The 18312-nt window shown below is 38.9% G+C and overlaps 1 protein-coding gene across 1 annotated transcript in view; it reads left to right on the forward strand.

Annotated features, from left to right (window-relative positions):
* zzef1 (zinc finger, ZZ-type with EF hand domain 1) overlaps nucleotides 1-18312 on the forward strand; it is a 49513-nt gene that overhangs the window by 12727 nt on the left and 18474 nt on the right. The window contains exons 16-40 of the mRNA XM_059352112.1: nucleotides 102-235; nucleotides 1504-1574; nucleotides 1668-1782; nucleotides 1878-2043; nucleotides 2581-2702; nucleotides 2800-2922; nucleotides 3687-3856; nucleotides 3947-4028; nucleotides 4127-4328; nucleotides 5160-5293; nucleotides 6901-7141; nucleotides 7274-7353; nucleotides 7447-7537; nucleotides 7635-8121; nucleotides 9234-9398; nucleotides 10078-10197; nucleotides 10336-10497; nucleotides 11709-11841; nucleotides 12544-12682; nucleotides 13136-13301; nucleotides 13389-13651; nucleotides 14583-14755; nucleotides 15423-15618; nucleotides 15732-15895; nucleotides 17514-17794. Of these exons, the coding sequence (XP_059208095.1) occupies nucleotides 102-235; nucleotides 1504-1574; nucleotides 1668-1782; nucleotides 1878-2043; nucleotides 2581-2702; nucleotides 2800-2922; nucleotides 3687-3856; nucleotides 3947-4028; nucleotides 4127-4328; nucleotides 5160-5293; nucleotides 6901-7141; nucleotides 7274-7353; nucleotides 7447-7537; nucleotides 7635-8121; nucleotides 9234-9398; nucleotides 10078-10197; nucleotides 10336-10497; nucleotides 11709-11841; nucleotides 12544-12682; nucleotides 13136-13301; nucleotides 13389-13651; nucleotides 14583-14755; nucleotides 15423-15618; nucleotides 15732-15895; nucleotides 17514-17794 (4180 nt within the window). The remainder of the gene's footprint in view (nucleotides 1-101; nucleotides 236-1503; nucleotides 1575-1667; nucleotides 1783-1877; nucleotides 2044-2580; nucleotides 2703-2799; nucleotides 2923-3686; nucleotides 3857-3946; nucleotides 4029-4126; nucleotides 4329-5159; nucleotides 5294-6900; nucleotides 7142-7273; nucleotides 7354-7446; nucleotides 7538-7634; nucleotides 8122-9233; nucleotides 9399-10077; nucleotides 10198-10335; nucleotides 10498-11708; nucleotides 11842-12543; nucleotides 12683-13135; nucleotides 13302-13388; nucleotides 13652-14582; nucleotides 14756-15422; nucleotides 15619-15731; nucleotides 15896-17513; nucleotides 17795-18312) is intronic.

Consider the following 18312-nt stretch of genomic DNA (forward strand, 5'->3'; position numbering starts at 1 on the left):
TTCAGAAGAGATTTCTTGGAAAGTAGTAGCTTGTCACGTTTTATTTGTAAGAATAGTTGAAAATCTATGTAGCAATAATATTTGTGACCTCTGTGTTTCAGTTGTTGATGGTCCAGAGGGTGAGACTTCAGTGGAAAAAGCTTTGCATAAGGAAGCAGTCAAGGCCATTCTTAACGGAGCAGCTGTTTTCTTCCCTGATAAACGCATCAGACGGGACAAACTCTTCCATATGATGGTGAGTGTATATATATTTTTAAAAAAGGATATTAATACCAACGATGATAGGGGTGAGCTTGAGAAGTTGACTTTTCAACAATATGATCAAAGAAGCCTGACCCAACTGCCAACCTCACTGTCCAAATGTTGCACTGGATGAAAATGTGGTCATGACACAACAAATAATTCCATTTGAGCTTTATGGGACCGTGTGATTTTACATAGAATTTCTTAGTTCCTCCCATTATATCATGATACATAGTCTATTTTTGTAAAAATACAGTATCTGTGTAATATTAATACTGTAAATTTAAGAAATATTGAATGTGCCTCCAGTGAATCTTCTTAGTGTGTGACTATAGGTACATCTCATATTTTATAATATTGTGAAAAAGTTCAAACATTTTTTTCAGTTATTTCAGAAAGAGAAACTTGTATATTATAAAGATGCATTACACATAGAGTGAAATATATCAAGTCTGTATTTCTTGTAATTTTGATGATTCTGGTTTAGAGATAATTGAATATTCAAATTTTCTGAGACACTGAGTTTTGGGTTTTCATTATCTCTAAGCCAGAATCATCAAAATGACAAGAAAAACAGGCTTGAAATATTTCACTCTATGCGTAATGAATCTAATAATGTATGAGTTTCACTTCCTGAAATGATTGACACATTTTTTTAACTTTTTCAGGATATTCAAATTTTTTGAGATGTACCTGTAAATCACTGTGGCAGTTTCACAATCCAAATTTGTGTACCAGTATTATAACAATAGCCTCAGAAAGGCTTAATAACAACAGCATAAGCTGCTGTTTTTGACAAACATTAAAGAATGCATGTATTTATCAGAGCACTTCCATAAGAACATAGCACTAGCAGAGCTAATCAGCTGTTAGCTGTTTGGCTCTGCTCTGCTAGTCCTTCACTTTACTGTCTTTTCTATTCTGTCTGTGGATTGCTACAATGGGGGAAAGGGAGTGGAACTAGAGCTGTTTGTAACCACAAAAAACAAGCAGTCTAAGAAACTGAACTAAGTGATGTGATCTATCCGTCTATCTATCGATCTTTTCGCTCCATTTCAGTACAGCTACATACACAGCCCCTACACACAATAAACAGGCTGTCCATTCTGTTGCTCCTGCTATTTTTCTATAGACACATAAAGCATAAAACTTGATTTGATCAGTTAACTATAGGGAAGACTTGACCAATCAGATTAAACCATGTAAAATCTTATTCGGTGTCAGGACACCCCTAAATGATGATAATATGCCTCTTTGCAGAAAAATATAACCGAACAGGATCAACCAGAGTCGGTGAAGGTGACGTTTGAATCACTTTGCAATTACTTCAGGTAAGCAGACTGTAGACATGCAAACAGATTATCATATTTGTGCACAGGTCCAGATCACAGTAGATCAGTAACAGCTGTGTTTTCTCTGCTCAGTGACCAGGATCCAAGTGGCCTTCTTCTGCTCCCACCTAAAGGAGCTCCCTCAGACTTTGACATCAGCCCCATACTGTCAGTGATGGAGACGTTGCTGCTGGTGGCAACAAGAGAGGTGAGGCCACTGTCACACACACAATGTGTCAGCTGTTCCCCCACTCTCTCCATGTACATTTCTAATGCTCCTCTCACTTGTCTCCCGTCTGTCAGTGTGAGGTGATGATGGTGGATGAGAGTAGTGGAGCCAGCAGGACAGTGCTGCTGTCCTTGTTCTGGGCTCTGCAGGGCAGTTTGCTCTCCTGGTGCTACCTGCAGCTCAAAGGAGGATCCTCCACCGCTATCTCTATGGAGCTGGCCAGAAACATCCTACTAAAATGTGAGATACAGCAAGATTACAGCAGTCTATTTTCATTATTAGATGTTGTGTTAATACCAGCACAGTCAATTTTACAGATGAATCTCAATACATTAGAATATGATGGAAAAGTCCATTTCCAGTAGTTCAAGTCAAATAGCCCCAACAAAGTATTGAGTCATATAGATGGACATACTTTTCAGAGGCCAAAATTTCCATATTCAACATACTTTTTACTTTTGCAACATTCATTTTTTTGAGACATTGATTTTAAGGTCTTCATTAAATGTAAGCCATAGTTATTATAATTAGAAGAAATTAAATAATTTAAGACACAAATTGTTTCATTCTATGTGTAATGGATCTATATAATGTGTTATTTCCACTTTTTGAATTGAATTACTGACATAAATAAACTTTTCTATGATATTCTAATTTATTGAGATGCACCTGTAGTAGTCCCACAGTTGAAAGAATGATGTAATGGTAAGAATCAAATTAATTGTTGATTGGACAAGAGGATATGCTTTCAGAGTGACCAAATGCTTATTTGAACAGATGTGGATCAGTTCCTGGGAAGTATTAAAGATGTCCTTGGTTCCCTCCTGGGGAGGTACACTGGTGCTCAGATCACTAACAAACTAGGCAGCTCCATCCTAGCCACAGTCTTCAGACAAATGGTAATACACTCATATCTCATGATTTCGAATAACCCTCCTGCACAATTATAAAGGTGACTGTGCTTTGTGAACTTAATGTTTGTTCTGGTTTGTGCAGATGATTTTACTCCTGGAGCTGTGCTCTTTGGACATCGCTCACAGCGTGCTGCTGAAGAGCTTCTCCTCTCTAGTCGAGCTGCTCAAAAGCCTGTCCAGTGATACCGGAGACATCTTTTCTAAGGTCAGTACACTTTGACTATACAACCTCTCATCCCAGTGTAAGAGTATGAACAGAGAGTTGGAAATGGAGACCAGTATTTGGCGCATAGAGGGTTGTGAACTAAAGTTACACAAATGTGTAAGTTTAGTTCAAAACCCTTAAAATGGTCCTTAAAATGTAACAAACTTTTAAGTATCTTTTAGCTCATGACAGAGCTCTTAATACGTGAAATATCATTTTGCAAGAGGAAAAAAATAATTTTGGATGTACTTTGAATTGCCATCGTCCAGTGTTAAGTCAATTCAAAATTATCCCAGAGAGAATACAAGCACAAGTGTGTCTTTCATCCTGTGCAGTTTCAGAAATAACGCTGCAAAGTTCAGCTTTTTTTATGTTTCATTCAAAAAAATTCAGAGCAGTCAAGTTTAAAGTTGAGGAAAATTGATAAAATGCTGCAGTAGTTGTCGTCCATACATGTTTGATATCAGTTCAGTTCAGTTTGACTGAATACTTTGTTGGTCAGTCTGTGGGTTGGTGGACACAAAATGCAGTTAAACAGTTAAATGGCAATATATTGAATCCCAATACTCACCATATCGCAAAATGCTCTGGAAAATAATCCTATTGTGACTCAAATATCGGGATAAAATTGTATCATGGGGCCTCTGCTGATTCACACCACTAATAAGTACCTCATTTTTGTATACAGTACTTGAGTAAACGTTATTAGTTACATTCCACCTTTGACTGTAACATTCGCTGCGTATATCATGTCACTGTGACAGGTGGATCAGGAGAGCTGGCACCAGCCCCAGCAGCCAGTGGTGCTGAGGACCTGGAGCAAGGAATCCCCTCACAACTATGAGAACAGCCGCCATGAGACGAGCATCTTTGCCTGTCCCGGTGCCACCTCCTTTGAGGTGGAGTTTGATGAACGCTGTGAGACGGAGAAGAGGTGACTGATGTTAATCATCACATACTCAGATGTGTTTTATCCCTAGGGAGATTTTTTTTAAACAATCCTCTATACTCTTGATATTCCCAGATACGACTACCTAGAATTCACAGATTCTAGGGGTGGGAAGGTCCGCTACGACATGAAGGTTGGGAGTGAGAAGTGGCCAAAGGTACGGTGTGATATGGGAAACCGTTCAGTTGTCTCCGTAAGTAACACTTGTTTCTAATTTAATTTACGCATGTCTGCTACTTCTCTTTGCTCCTTCAGAAGGTGACATTTGACGCCGGCCCTCAGCTCCAGTTCCTCTTCCACTCTGATAGCAGTAATAACGAGTGGGGTTACAAGTTCACTGTGACAGCCATGGGCCTGCCAGATATCACCATTTCCTGGATGTCAGACCTGCAGCTGCTCGTGGCTCGCCTGATGGGGCGTCTTGCTTCCAGAACGCTCGCCCTGAAATCCCCCCACGGTGAGAACGTTTGTTTTTTAAAATACCTTTACCAATCAAGGTCTGTGACAACGTGTCTTTGTATAAATCCTTCACCAAAGATTAAAAAAAAAACTGATCTTACATTAAATTAGGGATTTTTACATTTTTTAGCCCAGGGGTAGGTAACCTGCGGCTCCAGAGTCACATGTGGCTCTTCAGGCCATCTGCAGTGGCTCCCTGTGGCTGTGACCAAAACATGAATACGAAATGAAACGGTTATTTGTTTACATTTGAATGTATATTAAACATTGGTGGAGACCCAAAGCAATTTGCATTCTTCCATTGTAAGAATGTGCAGCTTATATATGGCATTAAATTCTTTTTTTCGTACTTTTAGGTCAACTTAAATGTACATCATAGCTTACGAAAGTCTACGGCCTGCCACCTTAACCTTAATTTTGCCAACTTCAAGTCTGGTTTTAAGTTTCCCTAGCTTGGCTAGCTTTTGATTCCAAATCTCTGGAGATATTTTGTGTCCAGCCTCTCATTTGCACTTTGGTTCTCACTGCTTTCTGGCAAAATCATTTTGATAAATGCTTATTATGACCTATTAGTAAAGCTGGTAGGCTAGCTTAGACTCAGTAGGCTGTTTTATTGTCATTGTAAGGCTTTAAATAAGGTTTGTGGCTCTATTCCGACACTTTTTCCCTTTTTGGGCCATTAGTGGCTCTTTTGCCCATGAAGGTTTCCGACCCCTGTTTTTGCCCATTTCAGAATGATATCATACTCAAGCATTTTTCATATCTGTGTGTGTTTTTCACTCTGTGATTGGCTGAAATGCTGATATTTGTTGCTTGCTGTCTATTTCAGAGATACGCACTGTTAAGGAGCTTCCAGCAGGGAAAATGTCCCATGTTCAGTCTTCTCCTTTATGGAAACCCATTCTGCGCCACGGGTTGTGTGAAACAAGGGAGACGAATCTGACTAAAACACCCACAGACCAGGTAATGTGCTTTACCTCCTGAACCCAAAGCAATTTCTGGGTGCTTTTCCTCCTGTTTCATTTTGCTCACCATGGTCTTGTTTTTCACTGACATTCAAGTCCTGAAACACTATGGAAACAGCACAATCATGACTTGAAGTAGAGAGAACTCAGTATTACACTGTTATCCTTTAAATCTGTCAAAAAAAATAATAACAATGAAAGTTGAATATCTTGGATAAATTATTCTACAACTTGAGCTATTGACATTTATAATAAGCCTTCTTACAATTAAAGGTGTCACGATTTCAATTTCACAAAGAACATTGATTGAAACAAGCTTTCAATTTCAAGTATCAAAAGTTGGATCAGCAATCACAGCCTCACTGGCAGAAAAACAACAACAAAGACTTAGTGGTTGACTGCAGATTCACTTTTCCAGACACAATAACCACAGCCACATTCAGAGATGATGGAAAAACAACACAACTGGGAAGGGTGTAAACTTTTTTTGTCTTCCCTTTAAGTGTGTTGTTGACCAAAAATCTGCAGTTTATGCTACACATAGCCACAATACACCACGTCAATGCTACAAATATAACAGAACATACTTGCAGACATCATACACAAATAGATTTGACTTGGAAGAAAACATTGACTCAAGCCAAAGCACCAGGTGGCTTTTAGCTGGTGAGAAAAGTGGAGCTGTTATTGTGAAGAACCCTTCTGCCATCTAGTGGCTCTGCTTTGTGTTTTTTTGTGTTTATAGTTTGTTCAGTTAACTGGTGAAAAAAGTTATTGTACTAAATTTCAAATAAATAATTTAAATTTGACCATATCCCCTTTGTCTGGCACATTAAAAAGATGCATCAAGTGCGATTTTTTAAATTTTTTTAAGTAGAATTATAAAATGTGACAGTTATCAGGGCATCAAACAGTCTGTTGATCTGTAAGAATCAAAGGACAATATTTAATTACTACTAAAATAATAATATTTTTGACTCAATAGTCTAAAAGTAGCATAGTCTTTAGTCTTGAAAAACAAACAGTTCTTTTGAAACTGAATCAAAATGTGACCTTAAACTCTAATCGAATCGTGGATTTGGGGAATTGCGACACCGATCTTTACAACCTTTCTTGTCCTCTCCTCTCTGCTCTGTGTAAAGAGCCTGCAGTTCAATCCAAGACTGGCTGATTTTTTGTCATGTGACTGTTGGTCTTGGTCAAGTCATTCATGCCTTCCTAGTTATGCTAAGGGTTTATTATTATTTTTGACTACATTTTAAATGGGTCTTTAGAATAAAGTAATTTTAAAGAAAGATCACTATTTTAAGCTTTGGTTTGGTTACTTTTACTGAAGGAAACATTTGTCACACATGACTGATTTAAGGGCTGTCAGAAATATCACTGTATCACTGTACAGTTTCTGATGGGAACAAATGATGGCATTTTGGCATTTTTTTTGCTGTTTTTTGTTTTGTTTTTTAAGGAAAAAGGCTGAGGTTTTGAGGTTCACAGAGTTAATCCAGTTATATAGAAGTTGCATTCTCCGGTTTATATTGTTCCATTGCTCACTGACTTCAGCAGCTAGGCTTGCCTCTAATACTATGTTTCTTTTCTGTGTTGTAGACAAATACTTGGACTCTTGATGAGTTAATGAGCTTCCTGGAGGAATTTGCCCGTTGGAACCCGTCGCTGGAACCGACAGACAGTAGAACAAAGCTGATGAAGACCCTCATGCAGTCCTGCAGAAAACAGCCAACGAGGAATGAGATTGCCACCGGGTCAAAGACGGACCAAGCAGTGAATGCCATTTGGGCTGCCATGATATACCACACACCAGCCCTCAGCCATGCCCTGAGGACTTACGGTAATGTTGGCTATAATCTGTGAACATCCAGCAAAAGTTGTTCTATTTCTTCATCTTCTTGCTGTGTTTTATCCTGGTAGTTCTGCAAGGTTAATGTGGTTTCTCCCTTCTTTTTTGTCTTTGCATAAGCAGTTAATCAGGACTGCAAATCCTGTTTGAGTGAAGAATTTGTACAGGTGTATGCATTGGCAGACGGCATCAGAACGTGGATGGTAAGTTACTGACATGATTTATGTCTTTGTTTATTATCTTTATACCTGAATATTTTACTCAACTATGATGCTAATTGTGTTTTTTCCTGTCAGCTGGAGATGAAACAGAGATACCTCGTTAGCAAAATGAATGTTCCTGACGATAAGGAAGGGGGTCAGGATGAGGTTACCACGGAAACACTAGGTGAGGACTCCAGCTAATAGAAAAACATATTGCACCCTTTTGCTAGTTATCTCTTTAAAAAAAATGTTGCTCACTCCTGTTGTTTTCTTCTCTGTAGCTGAGATGTGCATTGAGAAGAGCCTCTTGCTCTTCAGGTTCACCCCCTGTGGAGTACCGAGCCACGACAGTGACTCTTTGAAAGCAGCAGAGTGCAGCAGGGCTCCACTGTTCCGCTCAAGTTCTATCTCAGAAGGGGACTTTCAGCCCAGCACCGCTCAGGGACCTCAGACTGTAGGGTCTGAGGAGGACAATGATGCCAGGGCAGCACAGAGCCAGCCTAACGCTGCTCAAGCACACAGCTCATCTTCTTGTGGGCACAGCAGACAAGGCCACAGGGGCTCCACAGAGAGCCTCTCCTCCCAGACAGGGGAACCAGCCTCACCCTCCGCCTTCCCCCGTAAAGCCCCATTCAGTCGGGCACGCCTACGCCTCCTGTCCTGTCGCTCTATAGAAGAGCCCCGTACGACCCCCTCTGTCAAGGAACGTTACCCAAGACTCAAAGACATCCTAAACTTTATAAAGGACCAGGCTCTCACAACAGCAAGGTAACTGACCTCCTTGTAGTACCCATTAATGTAATAATTTCCTGATAATGTAACAACTACAGTGGCCCTGAGAGCTCACAGTGCTGCAGCTTAAGAAAACACATGCAAATACACAAAACACAAGCAAGTTGAGAAAACATCTGCATCAATTTGACAACACAGTGCATTTAGAAAACACACTGCAAAGACCACAACACAACACAATAAGAAAACACGCTGCAAATAGACCACAACACAACAGAAGTGTTTCCAGAGGACACTTAAAAGTGATGCACACATCTGGACACGCTTGTAATATTATTATATTACAAGATAATGATAATTTCAATGTTACAACGATCATAGCGTGCTAACGTTGGCGGTCGATCGATAGCATGCTAATATTAGCAGCTGATCATAGCGTGCTAACCTTAGCCGGCGATCATAGTGTGCTAATGTTAGCCGCAAAACCAAGACCAACTCGGTGCATCATTAATTTATTTGATTTGTTTAACTGCAATGTGATTGATACGGACTAGTGGGTTAACGCTATCACGTTATAACATGAAAATACCATTATCATAAAATAAAGTGGTAATTTCACATTATAACCTTATAACTTATTTTCTCAATTTGCTTGTGTTTTGTGTATTTGCATTGCATTCTTAAGTTGCAGCTCTGTGAGCTCTCAGGGCCACTGTAAATAACGCCTGAAAATGTAATCAAATTTGCACTTAACTCAATCGAAAATGTAATAAAACCCAATGATTTAATAAGTTCAGCAATAATGTAATAAAATATCCTGATTGATGGAATTCCAGTTCAGATAAGCTTCTGAGTGGCACTGGAGAGCCCAGGTCACTCTCCCCTAAACATACCTCTCAAATCACTACCTCATGAAAACAACCACAAACCAACAAAACAACTTCCTGAAAATGTAATAAATTCTCAATAATGTAATAAGGTATTACATTATCAGTGAAAATGTTATTACAATATCAGTCAGGATTTTTTAAATATCATTATTGGAATTGTTACATTATAGGGTGCCATACTCCTGTCTTCTATTCAGCATTTTTCAGTTGTGCAATTGCACCTTACAGGGTTAAATAATCCAAATGTTCTGTCTATAGCATCCTGCAGACCCTGTCCTTGAGCAAAGCCCAGGCTCTGAGTGTGTGCAAGGTTCTGGAGATGGTTCAGGAGTGTTTACATTCTCTGGGAAAGCCACACCTTTTCCAAGCTCCGTGCATCCTGTTTCTGCAGGAGCTGCTGGCGTGCCAGAAAGACTTCACCAGGTACATCTGTAGGAATATGCATTTTATTTAACTTTTTACTTCTACTCCACTACATTTTGAGACAAATATTATACTTTTTACTCCACTACATTTAGTTGACTGCTTTAGTTACTTTTCACGTCAAGATGTAACATAATAATATGATCAATTTAAAATTAGACATGTTTTTAAATTAAACATCATAAAAGTATATTAAGTAGTTAAAATGAGCCCTAGATTGAGAAAAAAATAAAAAAAAATAAAATACTTTTGATGGATTTCGATGGATTTTCAATTTAAAATTTTGACGGCCCTAGTATTTGTACACTGTAGTACTAGTATTACCACTTTTAGAGTAAATGAGTGGACAATCTGAGTACAAAAATAGCTCATAAGAGTTTAATTTAAGAGCTGATATCTAGCCATTTTCCATGGTTTTCTTTAATGATTTTGGTTATTATCAAGAAACCCATGGAAAATAGCTAGATATCAGCTCTTCAATTAAACTCTTATGAAATATTTTTGTTGTTATCATTATATTTTTAGTTGTACCAGCATTAAAATGAACAATAAATTAAAGAAAACAAGGATGGTCTAATAATTTTTTCCATGACTGTATATTGTGTGTATTAAAACTCCACGATGAAAAAAAGTGCAGTAGTATTTCACTCAGGATTTTCCTTTGCTCTGTCTGTTCCAGTTATTTCTCTCAGCTGTCAGACAGTGGGCAGAAGCTGGGAGAGGAGGTGAGGCGTTCCTACCATCAGTTGGTGCTCATGCTGGTGGAGGCGGTGCAAGGCTTCAGCAGCCTCAATGAGAAGTAAGCTCTCGTCCTTGTAAAGCACCATGTTCACACATAACTAGATTCACTGAAATTAAAAAGCGCTCACAGCAATGATTTGTGTGAGTCTCAGTGTGTGTGCAGTGGTGTAACCTGAGCCTTGTCCCTGCTCTCTAGAGCCCTGCTGCCGGCCCTGTCATGTGTGCAGACCTGCCTGTTGCACCTTCTAGACATGAGCTGGGAGGTTCACGACCTTCCTCTCTTCCTGAACATTAAGCTTCCTGACCTCCTGCTCAGCATGTCCCAGGAGAACATCAGTGTTCATGACATCGCCATCAGGTAATATCAGACCCCAAAAAACGCACCACACAGTGGAAATTAAATGCTTTTAATATTTATAACAATGGCTAAGACTAGCACACGACAAAACTTTCATTTTTTACAAATCAATAGTCTATTTCTTTTTTTTTCTTTTTTTTCCACTTTCCTTTCTATTGATTTTTTGCATATATAAATGAAACGCATAATAACACAACTAATTATAACTCCGGGGTATTTACAGTTTACACCCAGTTATACATTTCATTACATTGTTACTTAACACTTCAATTCATCAGTTTACATTATCATCAATTTAATTATATATTACACATTCTAATGTCTTCATGTTGAAACCTGATCCATTTTCCCATTTTCTGTTAAACTCATCTTCTTTCAATCTTAGAGAATAGGTATTTTTTTTCCCATTATAAATCATTCCTGTACTAAAGGTGCATCTCAATAAATCAGAATATAATGGAAAAGTCCATTTCCAGTAGTTGAAGTCAAACAGCCCCAACCAAGTATTGAGTCTTATAGATGGACATACTTTTCAGAGGCCAACATTTCCATATTAAACATACTTTTTAAAATTGGTCTTTTGTAATATTCAAACATTTTTGAGACACTGAATTTTAGGTCTTAATTAAATGTAAGCCATAATCATTCCAATTAGAAGAAAATAAATAAATAAAGACATGAAATGTTTCATTCTGTGTGTAATGGATCTATATTATGTGTTATTTCCACTTTTTTTAATTGAATTACTGACAGAAATAAACTTTTCTATGATATTCTAATTTATTGAGATGCACCTGTATATCTAACCACTGATTGTGTGTGGGTGGGTCCATCTCAAGCCAATTTTTTTTTTATATTACTTTTAAAGAAAAACAAGTACAGCAGTCCAATAAAAGTAAAAGGTACATTGCAATCCAATTTAAAAATAATAATAATAATAATAATAAATAAATAGAAAAAAGAGAAGAAAAAAAAGCTGTGAGCAACACTTTGGCTAATTAATTGCCTTCCTTTAACACCACATCAGTTATACTCCCTAGGTATAACACTCAACATTTTTTGGGAACTCCATACCCTAATACCTCATTCAATGCTGCATTCATTCACAATAGTCTGTTTTTTTGAAATATCTTGCTATATGTTAGGCAGAATCCCAACCACTTCAATTGCAAAGATGATAGATTGTTTCTGTGATTTAATTTCATCTTCAGTCAGTGGACAGAGGAAGATGAAATCGCAGACTACAAGAAGAACCAGGAGTGGATGGATGAGTGTATGGACGGGATGTTTGAGAAGTGGTATGACAAAATCGATGAAGAGGACTCCATGGAGGACAGGAGGAAGGTATATCACTGACTCACAGTGATTAAAAAAGTCTAATCATTAACAAACCGCTGTCTGGGGAAACAAATGGCCCTTAGTGCCTAGCCCGAGTGCCCCAAGTGCTTCTCTGCTCTCTGTTTTCTTTTACATCCTAAGAGTAAACAGATACAGTCCTGAAGGTAATACTCTTAAATTAAACCTGCAACCTTATAAGCTAGCATTGGTGTAACATCGGGGATATGTCTTACAATTGGCAACATTGATTTAAATGATTGCGACACAAACACTACGGCAATAACCCTGCTGGAAAATATGTGATTGTCCCATTAGGCAAAATTAAGAAAGTGGCTCAATCTAATGGAAAATAATAAAACATTTTAAAATGCATATTTTTATGCTGTAATGGCCACTTGTTTGAGCTTCTAATGGGGTTTAACTTATTATAGGAGCTGAGGTTGAACTTTAAAAAACAAAACAGAACACCCTTGCCAAAATTTAGACCACATGCATTAACACAGCCAAATGATTGAAAAACATGACCCAATCCTGAAAAAAAGCATGTCTGTATTGTTCTAGAAGTTTAACAAGCTGAAGGTGAGCAAATATTTCAATGTACATGGTTAAGCTCAGGTCTATGCATGGGAGCATTGCTCAGCATTGGAAGGAAAGTTTGATCATAATAATACTGCATACATTCAATAATTGACCTGATGTCCTCCACAGATGCACATGTTCATCGCACGTTACTGTGACCTGCTGAATGTTGTGATCTCCTGTGACGGCTGTGAGAGGATGGCACCTTGGCACCGATACCGATGTCTGCAGTGCATGGACATGGACCTCTGCAAGACCTGCTTCCTCAGTGAGCTTACACACTCCACTAACCTACTCAGTCAGTCACACAGGGGGATCTGTTTGTCCAGAGTTTAGGGACACGCAGGAATTGCACTAATTGTAAGTCAGATAAGAGCATCAAACCTTAACCCTTTTTTGGTCCCTTCAGCTGACATCCAAATGGGATCCCTGTGGCTCTCCATGAGGTTGTAGAACCACATGGATTTATCAAAACTAATCAGCGAAGATCAGGCTATGTCACAGATAGTAACACCATAGCATCTGCCTAATTCGTATTATAATAATTTAATAATAATAACTCAATTGACCTTGATTTGCAACTTAAAAATTAAACATTTTGAAAAAAGTCACAAAAGTAAAAGTCTTGTAATATCCTCCAATAACACCTGGTTGGGCTGAAATGTCCAAGTATTTCAATGAGTGCCCTATAAAGGGTTAATGTGAATGTGTTTGTAACCAGGTGGTGCCAAACCTGAGGGCCATGAGGATGACCATGAGATGGTGAACATGGAATATGCCTGCGACCACTGCCAGGGGCTCATTGTAGGCAGCAGGATCAACTGCAACGTCTGTGAAGACTTTGACCTGTGCTTTGGTTGTTACAATGCAAAGAAGTATCCCGACAGGTGACACATCTAAAGCCCTTAGTTAAAGTGGTTTTCCTCCAAGTTTTTGACTTACTTAATAACATAATTAATTTCTAACATCTCTAGCCACCTGCCCACCCACCGGATCACAGTGTACCCCATGGTGACCATTCGAATCAGTGATCGCCATCGCTTGATCCAGCCCTACATTCACAACTACTCCTGGCTACTGTTTGCTGCTTTGGCACTTTACACGTCAGAGCTGAGCAGTCAGAAGCAGACGGACGGAGAGGCTTTGGACAGCAGCAACCTGAGCCAGGCTGCAGCCCTGCAGACACACTGCTCCCAACTCATCACCGACTGTTTGCTCAAGGGGCAGACTGGCAAAGGTAAGTCCAAACCAGAATTTCGTTTCTTAAAGGAAAAGGACATTAATTAGACCACCCTTGTTTTCTTCAATTTGTTGTTCATTTTAATGGCTGGTACTAGTAAATCAACATTTGTTTGGACAAATATAATGATAACAACAAAAGTAGCTAAAAAGAGTTTAATTTAAGAGCTGATATCTAGCCATTTTTCATGGTTTTCTTGATAATAACCAAAATCATTATCAAGAAAACCATGAAAAAGGTCTAGATATCAGCTCTTAAATTAAACTCTTTTTAGCTACTTTTGTTGTTATCATTATATTTGTCCACACAAATGTACCTTATTTGTACCAGGTATTAAAATGAACAGGAAATTTAAGAAAACAATGGTCTTATATTTTTTTCCATGACTGTATATGGGGGAATACCATGTACATTATTATTATTATTAGGGACCAAAATGTTTTTTTGGAGCCAGCCTCTAGTGGCCATTCAAGGAACTGACACTAATGCATTGGCTTCATTGCGGGTTGCCGCTTGGTTCTGAGGCTGATACAGGGAGAAATTATTTCTTCAAAATCGGTCCTGAAGTGGACAGACTGACTGTAAGGATCAGTGCCCTACCTACAACACAGTGCACCATCTGTCACCAGCCTCCTAAAAACTCAGGATTAGTGTGGACTAAGGTTGGCAGCCCTCATGTCATGTCATGCTATTTTTGTTGTTATCATTATGTTTGTCCAAACAAATGCACCTTTTTCTACACAAATTGTAGAATTTTATTCTATTATTTTATTCTATTATCTTTACTTGACCTTGGGTTCAACAATGGTTGGGAGGGGATGTTTCATTGTTTACCCATGTGTCACATGATATCTCAGATTTTTCTTTCCTATATTTTTGTGTTCTGTCCTTTTATGTTCTACAAATCTCTTTGTCTTCCTCCTTGCAGGTCTACGGTCCTCAGCCTTGCTCGCTCTGCTGTCATCCAATGAATCAGCTTCCGATAGTGAGCTGTGTCCAGTCTCTCCAGAGTCCTCTCAGGAGCTCAGTACAAACACTGACACCTCCTCTCTCCCTGGCAGCACTGCAGCTATCTGCTCCCCATCGTCTCCCAGGGACAAGGTGAGGAACACAAGTCACCTTATTAGATAATATAAATGATCTCTATTTGGGGAGTGGATCATTATATTGACAGGAAGTAGAACAGAAGAAAAAACACATAGAGCTGATATGTGTACCATACACACTTATAAATATTTCAAGAATGGATGTATAAAGATTTAAGTCTGTGAGGTAGGTAATGCAGTGTTGTATTTTCATGTGTGATAGTGTGTGTGTGAGTGGGCTGTATGAAGTTGTGGTGACATCACCTGCACAGCTGATCACCCACGGGAATAGAAAGCATTTAGGGGAGTCATGGGTGGACATGTGGCAGGAAAATCACTAAATAAGAATTAGGGAAGCCACACAGTTTTTCAACCGTATGTGTTTGTGCAAGAGAAAGTATGCGTTTCAGCAAGTCACTGCAAATTTGTTACGTTAACAAGCTCATTTTAAGTCATTCATTCATTCAGTTTGCCCGGACCTTTTTGTTTGTAATTGTCATAAATAAATCAAACACATACCTTTTGGAAGATCTCATTTTTGGCACCACAACGAGTTCAAAACAACTTCAGCAACTTCAGATTCCCTCAAGTGGAATTTTCTTGGCTTGCCACTACATACAGTATTTGGTATTCTCATACTTTTGGGCTGCCAGCCGACTGAACTTGTATCTTCTCTCCTCTAGAATAAACCGTCAGTTAACGAGAAAAAGACAAAGGAGGTGAGCTCTCCTCCCTCTGCTCCTTCAGAGGTGTCGTCCATCCTGAACACTGGAGAAGGGGAGAAGAGTAAGCTGGTTGCTCAAGACACCCTGGACTCCCCCAGCCTTAGCCAGACGCCTTCTGTGTCCAGTGAAGACCCCCTCTCTCCTGTGGTCCGACGTAAGTACTGAGAATACCTCCACCAGGCTGATTCTGTTTATTAGTGGTTATCAGTGTCCTGTAGCTATCTGGATCAATCCTGAAGGTTGTTGTTGTTGTTGTTGTTTTTTCAGCGTCAGAGTCTGGTGCAGGAACAGTCAGCTCTCCAGCATCCGATGTTGTCAAGGAGACGGATGAGAGGCTGCCCCAGGTTCCCCTTCAGGAGCATGTGTTTTCAGAGTGCTCCAGAGAGAGGATCCTGGGACTACTAGCAGCCATGCTGCCACCAGCAAAACCAGTATGTGAAACCAAAGACCAGATTTTAGCGTTGAGAGTCTTTATCTTATGCTATTCTTACTCACAGGATGTAGACTGTGCTTATAAGCTGTTACTGTTACTGTTTTGCAAGAGCACCGTTGCAGCATCCTGGGCTCAGTTTTAATGCCACAGTGGAGAAAAATGCAGTTTTTGTAAAAATCTCCAAGTGTCATAAGTTTTTGATACCAAATCACAGCATGCATGTTTCTACTGTATTCCTCAAGGTCTTGTTGTCTTGATGGGATTTTTAGAGGGATTTTATTTCTCCATATTTTTCAATTCCAGAATGATGGGAAAAATTATGTAAAACTTAACAACATATCTGTGTAACAAATGGTACACACCCAAATATTGCTGCAACAACTTATGAGACACAATTGAGCATGGGGATCACTTTCATATTCTCATGTATTGTCACCTGTATGACTTTTAAAATTTAAAATAGGTGCTTGACCGAAACTTTTTGGTTATTTGCATTTGATCTGCATCTCAAATTCATCTTCAGGTTTCCAGCTTTCAGATACCGTACACCACTTCTGTGTGACATATACTGTTTATATGCTTTTTCGCCCTAAAGATCTCCTGTTCACCCCCAAAAAAAGACAGAAATAGGTCTATGTGGTTCTCTAAGGGTTAAAGAAATACAAACAACCCAGAGTGGGTCTTTTCCTCAATGAAGGATGGTGATGGGTTCAGCAAATGTAATGCTGAAGAAATCGTTTTAGGAAATACACTTTCCTTCAGAGAGTTGGGTGACAAATTGGCTGCTTCTCTCATATCTGCATGTTAAATATGACGCCGCAGCCAGTCAGTATTAGTGTGCTAAGTATGCTGAATAGCTGATTTGGCTTTGTTGAAAGTATACCTGACAGCACCTCTAAAGCTTACTAATTAACACCTTCTATCTGCTTTTTTAATCTGCACAAAAAATGTTTTATAAGGAGTTAAGTGCCAGACTGCTTCTTGGGCAGGTGTTGCAGCTTCCTAGAATCTTGTCATCACCTTGAGGTTGCCAAGCAACCAGTGCGACCCCAGGAAGTCACTGCTCAATTTTTACACGTTGTTTTTTGTTCAAGTTGAACAAACTAGATCTAACATGTTATTAAGTGAGCTTTGGGGGTGCTGCTGGCAGTAGCCTTATTATTATGATCAGGTATGTTAAATCAAAGAAATGTACTAAAATCATTTGTTACCCTTATTCACAGTGTTGCTTCAGCATGTTTTGTATCTACACTGATGGAAAATATTATTAGACCACCCTTTTTCTCCAATTTCTTGTTTATTTTAATGCCTGGTACAACTAAAGGTATATTTGTTTGAACAATATAATGGTTACAACAAAAATAGCTCATAAGAGTTTAATTTAAGAGCTGATATCTAGACATTTTCCATGTTTTTCTTGATAATGATTTTGGTTATTATCAAACTCTTATGAGCTATTTTTGTTGTTATCATTACATTTGTCCAAACAAATGTACCTTTAGTTGTACCAGGCATTAAAATGAAAAATAAACTGGAAAAAATAAGGGTGGTCTGATAATTTTTTTTCTTGACTGTATCTGCAGATAACATGTTCATCATCTTTCTTGTATCCTCAGGGCAGCACCCTGTCTCTGCCCAGTCTGAACTCCATCCTGCCCAAGCTCTTCCGGGCAGTCATTTCCAACGCTGGCTCTCTCAACGAGACCTACCACCTCACACTGGGACTACTGGGTCAGCTGCTGCTCCGGATCCCTCCGATGGAGGCCGACGCTGCCGTCACCGAGGCCCTGGCTGACAAATATGACTTGCTAACACAAGGAGAGGCAGCCAGCTCAGACACCCAGGGATGGAAGACCACCCAGCTGCTCTTCAGTCTCGGAGCTGTCTGTTTAGACAGGTAAAACATTTTCTTGATGACACACCTGAAGATATTAATACTCAGAAGAAGGGATCTTTTTCACAGCAGACATTTTGACTGGTCATAGTAGGACACAGCACATGTGAAATTAATGGTGGTTACAGTTCTATTACAGGTACATCTCAAAAAATTAGAATATCATGAAAAAGTCAATCATTTCAGAAAGTGAAACTCATTCATTATTTAGATTCATTACACATAGAGTGAAATATTTCACGCCTGTTTTTCTTGTAATTTTGATGATTCTGGCTTAGAGATAATTAAAACCCAAAACTCAGAAAACATCCTGTAAAATATGGACAATTAGAAACTAGTTTTCCACTCATGAAAACACCTGGAAATTAATTAAAATCACTAGATATTAATGTATAATTGTGTTTTACCTCCAGACTTGCCTACCTAAACCAAAGTGCATATTATGTTTGAAACTCGACTGTTGGTGATGTGACACTTTAAAGCAGATTAGAACAAATACACACTCCCTTTTCATTTTGGCT

Source organism: Centropristis striata, chromosome 15 (genome assembly GCF_030273125.1).
Source record: "Centropristis striata isolate RG_2023a ecotype Rhode Island chromosome 15, C.striata_1.0, whole genome shotgun sequence".
NCBI classification, from domain to species: domain Eukaryota; kingdom Metazoa; phylum Chordata; class Actinopteri; order Perciformes; family Serranidae; genus Centropristis; species Centropristis striata.